Source organism: Anoplolepis gracilipes, chromosome 8 (assembly GCF_047496725.1).
Source record: "Anoplolepis gracilipes chromosome 8, ASM4749672v1, whole genome shotgun sequence".
Lineage (NCBI taxonomy): Eukaryota > Metazoa > Arthropoda > Insecta > Hymenoptera > Formicidae > Anoplolepis > Anoplolepis gracilipes.
In genome coordinates, this window is record NC_132977.1 from 2,384,532 (window position 1) to 2,395,674 (window position 11,143).

Consider the following 11,143-nt stretch of genomic DNA (forward strand, 5'->3'; position numbering starts at 1 on the left):
AAGAAAAATAACAAAAACGTTCATATTTTTTAAACAATTTTAATAATTATGGATATAATATTTATTTTATTGTTTAAAAATTTATTTAATTACATTTTCTAATAATTATTATACATTACAATTTAATTAAATTCAATTAAAAAAGCATTATGAACGATAAAATATAAAATAATGTGTAATCAGGCATTAGTTATAAAAACATCATTATCAATTATGATAAAAATTTATTATAATTTTTATTACATTTCCCGAATTGATTATGCATTTCGCAAAAATTATATTTTTTCTATTTTAACATATCTTGTAAAAACGATATTACAATAGTACAGAAAAAAAAAGGAGAATATATATAATATATTAAACATCGATATGAATAATTAATGAAATAATGATTGCATCATTATACGAACGCGGTGATTAAGGGCGGGGCGGAAGAGACGGAGAATGGTAATCGGCAGACACACACATACACATAAACTCCGCGCGCGTATTAATTGCTAATTATTAAGTATTGATTTTTTTAAATGGGGACGCGTGGAGCGTAGCGCCAACTCCTCGTTCCTCCCCCGTTAAGCATTGGACGGAGGGGGGGGAGGGGCTGCTCGTTCGCGTCAAGCGGACTATTTTCCGCGGCGTGCAAAAACAGGGCGCGCGCGTAGTAACATCCCGGCGTCGAGAGAAATGGCGGGAAAGCGCGAAATCGCGAGACAAATATATTACGGGTGTACGGCGCGTCCGTGAAAATAGGAGAGCGCGCATCTCTCGCGACTGACAGGGAGAGCGATCGGCGACACGTGGTTAGGCGGCGCGGAAATCGTGAAAGCGCATTCACGACGATCGAGACGGGAAAAAAATTGACAAGTTTACAGACGGAAGATGGCGGACTAATTAAGAGTACCGCGCGCCGATGCATTTTATTCTTTGCGCGTCGCATGGCCGCGTTCTCGTAATCGATGTAATAATATGGGATTTTCGGATGCCAGCGACGACGGCGGTAGCGGCGGCGTCGGCGTTGACGGCGACGGCGGCGGCGGCGACGCCGACGCCGACGCCGTATAGATACACATGCACAACGCTCGGAGAGGAGAGGAGAGCGTCGCGCGCCGCGTCGCGACGCGCCGCGCCGCGCCGCGACGCGGAGCGTCGGCGGAATCCATAAATAAAACAATTGGTTATATACATATGTTTTTCAAATCGACGAATGCTATTATATATTTTGTATTGAGCACTCGGGGGGAGACGGACGGACGGACGCACGCCGACGCCCGACGACTATCGAGACTCGGAGAGCGCGCGTCTGTTTTTATAAAGAGGCACACGACGTCTCGCGTCGCGTCGCGTCGCGCGGTGCCGCGCGGCTTATAATCTCGCCCAATCCGCGGCTCCACTCATATAAAGTATACGGCGGAACAAAAAAAGAGGGAAAATCGTTATAGAATAATCAGCGAGCCGTCGCTCGTTCGTTCGTTCGTTCGTTCGTTCGTTCGCTCGCCCGCTTTCGGCGCCGCCGGAGGACACACGCGCTTCTTCTCGGTCGCGCACCGTCGCCGCTCCCCGCAACCGAGGATGCGTCGTCGTTGTCCCGGTACACCAAGATATCGCGTCGCGGGACGATTCAACGCGCTTTATTAGCCGGGTCATTCATTCTTACGGAACGAGAAAAAAAAGAAGAAAAAAAAAATCTCCCTCGTCAAGTCGACGTGCGTGTCTGTCGTTTAATATACGCGTGTCTCTTTTGGGGATTATCGTAAAGAAAAAGTCTTCCAGTCGTGGAACGAGAAAAAAATTTCTCCTCCCACTCTTTGACGTATTATTTTTTTTTATCATTTTTCCTCGTCTCTCTCTCTTTCTCTCTCTTTCGCTCTCTCTCTCCCGCTTGATTCTTTTCTCCTGCCTTTTTGCTCCCATTTTTGAAATGGGTACAGCGGCACACGATCTCGAGCAGCAGCGCGATCGGCGAGCGGACCGGTCCACGACACAGTGCCGGATTTGTGCGGCCGATATCGCCCTCGACGACGACGGGATGCACATCTTCGCTGAGGACGGCCGGCGTCATTACCTGCAGACCAAGATAAGGAAATATCTGCATATCCTGGTGAGTGACGAGCGCGTTTTTCGCGCGGCGCGCATTTTTTTCGCTTCTCCCCTCTGCTCTTTTTTTTTCAAAATTCAACCCCTCTATATACCGCGTGTGTACGTCTCTCTGTGTGTACGCTTACGTCATATCTCTTTATCGTAATCATCGCACGTGCCGGTCGCGAAATTTCGGCCAAATTTCGATTTTCGAAACTCCTCTCGCGCCGATTGCGGCGATTTCGGGCGACATCGAGGGCGAGAGATTGGTCGATGAATACACAGTGACGATAATGACTTTACGATCGTGTAATATGTTGATGCAGAAAATCGTCGCATATATATATGTGTATATATATATATATATATATATATATATATATATATATATATATATATATATATATACCGATCTTTCGCGATCGCGCAATAAATTATTTCTAATAATTCCTTGAACTCGAATACGGATTATGATTGCGAATGTTAAGCGATAATACAAAATGAAGGTACTGTAATTCTCGAGTTGATCGTCTCATTAATCCTTATTTTTTTCGCGATTATTAACGTTTCCCGAGTCGCGGATAAATCGACTGGTTCGTCTAAAAATAACGTCGACATTTTCGGAGTTTAGATGCCTAAAGTGCGCAGTGACGTGTCATAATAACGCTTCGCGAAAATCTGCGGTCGAAAATTATAATTATACCGGTCTCTCAATCTTAATGAATCACGAAATGTCAATGAGCTTGTCGTAGGTAGAATAATATGCGATAAATAGAGGTGATCGTACGTGCCAAATACGTCTGTCGAGCACGACCATTTTGTGCGGAGCTACAAAAGTGTTAAAAATTAGCATTTTATTGATTGCAATAAGTATACCGTGTATGTATATGTGTGCGCGCTATATAAGTACTACATCTATAAATATAATCGGAAATGAGGGCCGCGCGTCGGGGGAGCGGCGTCGGGCGGAATAAATTACGGAAAATGCGTCAATCAGATTGCATTGTATAAAAAATACGGCAGCTTTTTCTTTAAATAAACGGTAATTCTCTTTCTATTCGAACCAAAATTGTCGGCGCTTGTAACGAGTCAAAAGCTAGGTTAATTTTACAGGATAAAAAAAAATTGCAATGCATTATATAAATAAGAATAATAACGAAAAGTTAAAAATAATGAGAATTATGATAACACTAGACTAATATATAACATTTGCAAAAAGATATATACATTTTGATCATAAAATACACAAATATAAATATAATAATGTAATAATGAATAATGTAATAATTTTGCAATACCATTATATTTGAAAGATATGTATATACATAGTATATGTTTTAAAATAAATTTATGATAAATTTATTTTTAAAAATACTTTTTTTTTAGGTGTCATTGGAGGACAAATTTTCAAAAATGGTCTGTTCTATATGCATTAAGAGACTGGAGGGTGTCCATCGGTTTGCAATGATGGCATACCGTACCCAAGAAAAATTGAGATCACAGCTCTATAGTAACATTGACAATACAAATTCTGTACAAGATGATGAGATACAGGATATTAAAGATACTGCAAAGAAGACAGAAGACCGAGGATTGTTACATTCAATATTGACAAAAGTATGTGTTATATATATTGTATTTTGTTTCTATAAATATCACATATATATTTTTATGTATAACATGTAATTTATTATCGCTGTATGTAGGGTGTGATAGAAATTTTAACTGAAGACGAGCCACTAGGACCATCAGAATTAAGTTCCCAAGAGGACAAACGTCATACTCCAAGCATGGAGGAAATGGAGGTAAAAGTGGATCCGATGCTATTTTTACAATGCGGTATGGAACAGTCTGCATCAGAAGCTTCGGATTCTTCAGACAACGAGGAAGAAATAACGGGAACATATTCACCTGAACCACTACCTTTAACAAACAAGTAAAAATGTTTTGCTACTAGTAATAAAGTACAATATAAAGCTATTGCTGGTCTGAAAAAAAATCAACAACTGAATTTATTTAATACTAGTTCTTATTCATTCTAGAAATATTGAAGCAGAAGAAGAAGAGGAAGAGAAAAAAGACGAAAGCGAATCTAAATTGCATGAGGACAGTGAAAAAATTACATCTAGCGCATTAAGCAAACCTCACGAATGTACAATATGTGCTCGATCTTTTATATCGCAAATCGGTTTGCAAAATCACTTGTGGTCGCACTTACCCAGAGAAAGAAGATTCGACGGAAAGCCTATTTTACGATCTCAACACGTTTATTCCACAAATGGTGTGCTTCACACGAACAGTGATAATAATTCGTCCAGCAATTTCATCTGTCCAATCTGCAGTAAAAAGATTTCTACAAAGGGAAATTTGAAGGTGCATTTAGAGACGCACAGGCCTAAGGGAAAATATGGATGTGATATATGTGGGAGGATGTACGTTTGTATTGCGTTGTAATAACAGTCACAACAATTATTTTATAAGAATTTAATTGAAACATAAAATATTAAAATTGTCATTAAATTCTTATATAATAACTAATTATTTTGCACAATTTGCATATTCAATATTAATATTTTTAGTATTCTAAATTTGTAATTTTATAATATGTGCTCATCGTTATCTGTCAATGTTTACAAAAGATTTTCATGAGTATTGCTAAAAATAATTTAATTTTGCTTACAGTTTCAAAACGCAATCGAATCTATTCAGACACAAGGAATATCATGGTGGCATACAATTTCCATGTAATGTATGTGGGAGAGTATATCCGACGAATTCGACGTTACGTGCCCATAGTATAACACATTCGGACTTAAGACCGCACGCATGTCCACTTTGTGATAAAACGTTCAAGCGAAATCAGGATTTAAAATTCCACATAAATCAGCATACGGGTGCGAGGCCTTATCAGTGTCCTTACTGTCCGAAAGCTTTTGCGAGCTCCGGCAACTGTTTTTCACATCGTAAAAGAATGCATCCTCGAGAGGTCCATCGAGATCGACAAAGAGCGGCAGATTTAATGAGATGAACCCTGGGTAGTCAGTACGAGGACTGGTCTTAGAATCTCAGAGAAATATTCTGTCGAGTGATGATTGTATATTGATCATGTATCAGTATCTGTCGTAACGTAAACTTTATTTCCAGAGAGTAATGGTGCTAATGTATGAAAACGGGAAATTTTGTATGCTTTATTGTATTTAACTTATTTATATACATTTAGCATTAAGTATGTTGTTGTTGGTATTGTATACTTTGTTAGTTATTTAATGGATATGTCTTTCTACTGTCTGATAGGGATGTTTGTTAATATGAAATATTGGTGAACTTCCATCGTTGATAGTGAACCTAGCGATGAAATACTTTACTACTGTAGCAGAAAACGTAAGTTTGAAATTTCATAGCCAGATTTAAGTATTAATACTTCTAGTCTTTTTATTTTCAAAGCATATTAGTGCAATTATATGCATTACTTTCATAATAGAAAATAATAATTGTTAAATATTTCTAGAAATGTAAGTATTATTTAAAGTTGACAGATGTTATTTGTTATTAGAAATTAACAACAACATATTTTATTTTTGTGATAAAAATGTCTCCACACTGCCATTTTATGTATACTTTATTTTTTTATAATCTCTCTTTAAAACAGTATTGGCATAGATGGTAAACATGATTTATAATTTATTTCTATGAAAACGAATTTATATTATATATGTAATAAGATTGTAAAACTACTTTTATATAATCTACACGTACATACGTGACATTATCTTAACGACTCTGTGATAATTGTATATTGGTACTGATCGTTTTATACTGGTTATGAAATTTACAACTTACCGGCTGATATATAATAGGACTATTATTCTATGAGCATAGATTATACATGATTGCGTAGCATTATTCAAACAGTGAAAATTCTAAAAAAAGACATAGTTATTTTATTCACAGCAATCGAGAAGGGAATTTCACAGGGAACTTTATACGGGACATATATGTATATCGACCAAAAAGAAAAAAAAAAGAAGAAAATTTGTGAAAAGAAAAAGTTTTGTAGTCTGTGACATATTTTTAGCACAATACGAACATCATCATAAATATTAAGACTGTATACGAAAATTATGTGTCAAATTAGATAGTAATTTTAAGGATGAACACAAGACCGAATGTTTCAGTCACATGAAACAAATCTAGTCGTCGCAGTATTAATTATCGATAAGTAAGACGTAGACGCTGTAGTCGATATAAATACGACGTTATTCTTATAAGCAAGATATATGAGATAAATGTTAAACAGAAGTCTGAGTAGTTTTTTAGAGAGGCATAATTAAGTTAGTTAATTATTAGTTCGTGTAACGTAGATAATAGCCCGTGCTTCCGTATCATAATATGTATACGTCCGCACACGTGCTGAAACACCGCAGAAGGCATAAATAGAGAGTATACGCATAACAGTCGGTACACACATACACACAAACAATAATAAGTAGCGTACTATATATCGCAGAGATGAAGAAAAAAAATCACGTGTAATCACATTATTAATGCAACATTATTAGCTCATAGAGATACAAGCGTGTATTTTGTGATTACGTTTTTCTGGATGCTTGCCGACGTATGTTACATACATACTTTTAGAAATAGGCAACAATAAATAGTGATTATATATATATGTATACAAAAATAATCAATTTTTGATAGAAGGAGAGTATCCGAGGTGATCTAATGCTCGCGGCTCAATCGTCATCATACTTGCATTTTAGATCTTAGAGAATCAAAAATTGAGTATTTTTCTAAAGCGCCAAAACACACCAAAGCCCTAGTAATCGGGACTAGTGATCAACAATACTTCAGAAGTGCCAGTTGTAATGCAAAAAAAAAATTAAAGTAGTGTATTCAGCAGCAGACAAATACTGAAGGAGCATTTTGTAGAGTTAGTTGGACGGAATACACATCTGTGACATATATATATATATATATATATATATATATAAATAAATTCGTTGTATAAAATGAATCGAATTGCATTCTGCATTCACATTCGCATGAAAAAAAAAAAAAGACGCGTGTCGTTGAATTGATACGTGTATTATCGATAATTAAAACGACGACTATGTAATTACGAATAAAAGCGATGTAATTTCAAACACATGTCATTGACCCGAGATGAAGTGGAATGACATTTTATCGATGCATGCATAAATAAACAGCACATGTAAAACGTGGTATTGTAACCATATAGGCATATTTTACAAAGATTTTGTTCTTGAACTTTACGATATTCACTGCTTTAAAATACTTTAAGCGAATGAATGTCAAAATCTTATCAGAGTATATGTTTTTCTTCAAGATAACTGTTACTTTTCCATTTCAAAAGTACTATTCCATACATATGGTTACTTATCGGTTTGACACATGTGTATATTTTTGATACGTCAAAATATGTGCACAACATTTACTGAACCGAAAATCGAAGTTGTCGGTAACCATGTATGTACATACAAAGTAGGGCGTAGAAATAGAAAAGTAATAGAGTTATCTTGAAGAATATAAACATTTATTCTGATAAGATTTTGACGTACATCAGCTTGAAGTATCTTAATTAAATATCGGATAGTGGATGTCATATTTATCTCATTTATTACTTATATTCTTTTAATAAATAAATCTTCGAATAGAGACTTATAATTGGATTGAATTATAAAACAATATTGTGTATGTATATATATATATTATATACATATATTTCTATATTTTACTTGCTTTTATTTTTTTTAATTCTATGTTTGTTAATTTTCTTTCAAATATAATTTTGCAGATATATAAAATATATTGCAAATCCAGAGCCAATTTAAAAGTACTGACACTGAATGATATGGATGATGAATATTTATTAATATCGGGAACGCTAGTCGGAAGATTCCGATAAATTGGCACGTGAAATGATCGCAAGTTGAACGCAACGAGTAAATTTCCGCATATTACTCCAAATTTAGTAAAGATCAACAAGAATCTATATCAGTTTGAGAATAATAAGGTCCTATCTCCCCCATGTGATACATATATGTAAAGAAACACAAGACTGGTTTAGTTTGCTCCAGATTTTGTTATTAACAAATTTTCCAACATGTTTTTACAGATGGAATCCTGATGATAACATTATGCTTTGAATTGATAAATATACTTTTTTCTAGAATTTAACGCCTTTATTTCGTGACATCTTATTTAAATATATTTGAAATATTAACGTAATATTTTTCAGAATGTCACGATATTTCAAATATTTATTCTGTTTTTATCTGTGAATATAATATTTGTAAAATATTATTGACGCATTAAATTCATGCTTACAAATAATCTATATCGAATATAAATAAGTAACATATAACGATACATGATTTATTTTAGCTGGCGTTAACAAATCAAATGATAACTGATATTATGTGTATTTAATTACAGAGATTCGACAGCATATTTTGATAGATCTCTTGGTTATCTTCAACATTAAATATGAAAAGAAAGCAAAATATATCTAAAAGGATATTTATAGAAGTTACATATCGACGGAGCGATATGACATAGTCATAATATCTTCATGCAATTAAATTTCTACTGGAATAAAAAATAAATGATGGCTGAAGCATTATGCGCGTCATTAAATGTATGTATATTAAATCTACATTTTTTTTTCGACACGCAAAATTACGCAGCAACTTTGAGAGATATTGATTACGAATCGGAATCCTTCCTCTATGCTGCGGAGTTACTACTGGTTACCGGTAAATAATTCCGTCAAGAAAATTGACATATATATGTGTGTTTATATACGTGCAAAATATAAGTATATGCATTGCGGATATAAATTACAGGCAGGAGATAACTGATTGTTCCAATTTTTACAGATTATGTAGATATTGCAACATTTCTTTAACAAATATTATAATAGTATCAAAATTTTTTATTAACTTTAGTATATATATATATATTACAGTTTTTATTATTTTTATTTTATCATTCCTTTAAAATTTACTTTTTATTAATAACAATAATATTTCTTATATGTATATTTTATTTAGTGTGTATACTGCTTAAATTTTACTTTTATGATAAGAATGTAAAAAAATTATTACAATAACATAAATAGCAGATAACTATTATTCTGCGAACTCGGAAAGAAAGTTGATTGATCTGCATAAAGAAATTAAAAACCAAAGATATGTTGTAGAGCGAATTATAAGTTCAACGGCCCAATGAATATCAGCAGTTCAGTATCATTCAGTTATATCACTTTTATATTATAAACTCAACAAGGATATAAATAATCTAATTAAGAACCAACGCAATGAACCTAATAATCCAAAGTCTAAAATGACCCAACTCTGAGAAATCTTTATCTGATAGAACATTCACTATGTAAACGACTCTGATAAGATATACAATAATTTATAAATGCATCTAAAATTGTCAGTATATGTACGACGATTCTAATCAACAATGCAACAACCAACTAAAAGTATAAAAGTGACAATATAAATCGCGTAAAATAATTAGTTACTATAAATTTAAAATTCGTTAATCATCGCACAGAAAAAAAATTTATCTAATATAGACAACATTAAAGGAAAAAGAACAGATAAAGAAAATATAATAATAAAATAGAAGAGGATAAATCCCGTGAGGATTGAAATAAGGCTGTGAAGAATTTTAACGTAGACAAAATTCTTGTCTTTCAAATAATATAATCAAAATGAACTCATTGAACTGACTAATTTATAATCAAATTATATATTATCTCGGAATAAAACTTTGATGAAGAAAATTTTGTGAATAAATCAAATAAATCATTCTACGGAAAAAAGAGATTATCCGGAAAAAGAAATTATAGTTCATAATCCTGATTTTGAAATAAATAGAATACAATTTCGTATAATATTATATATAACGAGGGATACAGACACTCGTTATAATGGAAATACAGCAATCAGAGTATAATTCCGATGTGATGAAAACATATATTGTATATGCTTGCCAGTATATGCGTGATAACGTTGATGTGAAGCTCGAAGTCCCCTCTTTCCATGTGAGAAAGATATATGACTCATAAAGCAAAAATCCGCATTATGTACGTAATTTCCTTTTTTTATGGACTTCGACCGAGTTTGAAAAGTCTTTTTTTATTCTCTTCAAGACAGATATAGAGATTTTGCCGCAGTGCATGATGTCGATTGCAAGGTCGGTTCAACAACGTTGTTGCCCCTAACGATACACGTGTTTGTTTAATCGAACTATTATCCAATTGCAATCATTAAACACGCGCGCGCACTATTATTACACTTCCCTTACCACACAGTTTTTGGATTGACGTAATTCGATTTTTGAAGAAGCCCGTGATATTTAGGAGGAATCGCGCGAACGATTATATTGTGTATATATATATATATATATATATATATATATATATATATATATATAATGTACAGAACACGGAATTTAGATGATTTAATTACGACGATTATTAGAATGTCATATGAAAGAACAATAGACTATAATTCATCAAAAAATGTGTCATTAAAGACATAGTTATGAGTTTTTTAATTCTGTATTTTCAATCAATCTTTCTTTGACGAAAATATCGTGATAAAATTGTATTTGTATTATTCTCTGCTGTGTTAATTTCAAGTCATTTTTAATAATGATTTAATATAAATTTTAATTATAAAGATATCGAAAATTGAAAAATATATGATAACATAGTAAATAATGTTTCTTTCATTTATATTTTTCTTAAAGAAAAATTCGTAATTAAAAATGATAAAATATATATATTTTTCAAGCAAAATGAGGAGATTAAGAGGATGATACAACGATTAAAATATCCTTAATCAATATTTATACATTTGATGGAGAAAAACTTTATGAAAGGTTTCATAAAGTTTTTCTCCATGTAAACATTTTTTTATCATTACGTGTCATTATTTATTTTGTTGTTACGTAAAGATTAAACTATATGATATATGATTGTCGTCGTTTAATCGTTTTAAATGTTTCTAATCTATTTTGTTTTATTGCA

The 11,143-nt window shown here is 33.2% G+C and overlaps 1 protein-coding gene across 2 annotated transcripts; it reads left to right on the plus strand.

Annotated features, from left to right (window-relative positions):
* Nucleotides 1–200: 200 nt before the first annotated feature.
* On the plus strand, nt 201–7,220 carry LOC140668677 (uncharacterized). Of its 2 annotated transcripts, none has more exons than XM_072897914.1 (5): nt 201–2,095; nt 3,460–3,690; nt 3,780–4,009; nt 4,116–4,505; nt 4,756–7,220. In XM_072897914.1, exons 1-5 carry the CDS (start codon nt 1,916–1,918, stop codon nt 5,099–5,101), a joined length of 1,377 nt encoding a protein of 458 aa, XP_072754015.1. In that variant the 5' UTR covers nt 201–1,915; the 3' UTR covers nt 5,102–7,220. The 2 variants fall into 2 exon arrangements, with proteins under 2 accessions (XP_072754015.1, XP_072754016.1); XM_072897915.1 differs by lacking the exon at nt 201–2,095 and adding an exon at nt 2,550–3,115.
* The last annotated feature ends 3,923 nt before the right edge of the window (nt 7,221–11,143 follow it).

Excerpts from the sequence above, each read along its gene's own strand:
- LOC140668677 (XM_072897914.1), top strand. The coding sequence starts at position 1,916 with ATGGGTACAGCGGCACACGATCTCGAGCAGCAGCGCGATCGGCGAGCG. Across the intron at positions 3,691-3,779 it reads TACATTCAATATTGACAAAA|GGTGTGATAGAAATTTTAAC; the intron begins GTATGTGTTATA and ends CGCTGTATGTAG. Across the intron at positions 4,506-4,755 it reads TGTGATATATGTGGGAGGAT|TTTCAAAACGCAATCGAATC; the intron begins GTACGTTTGTAT and ends TTTTGCTTACAG.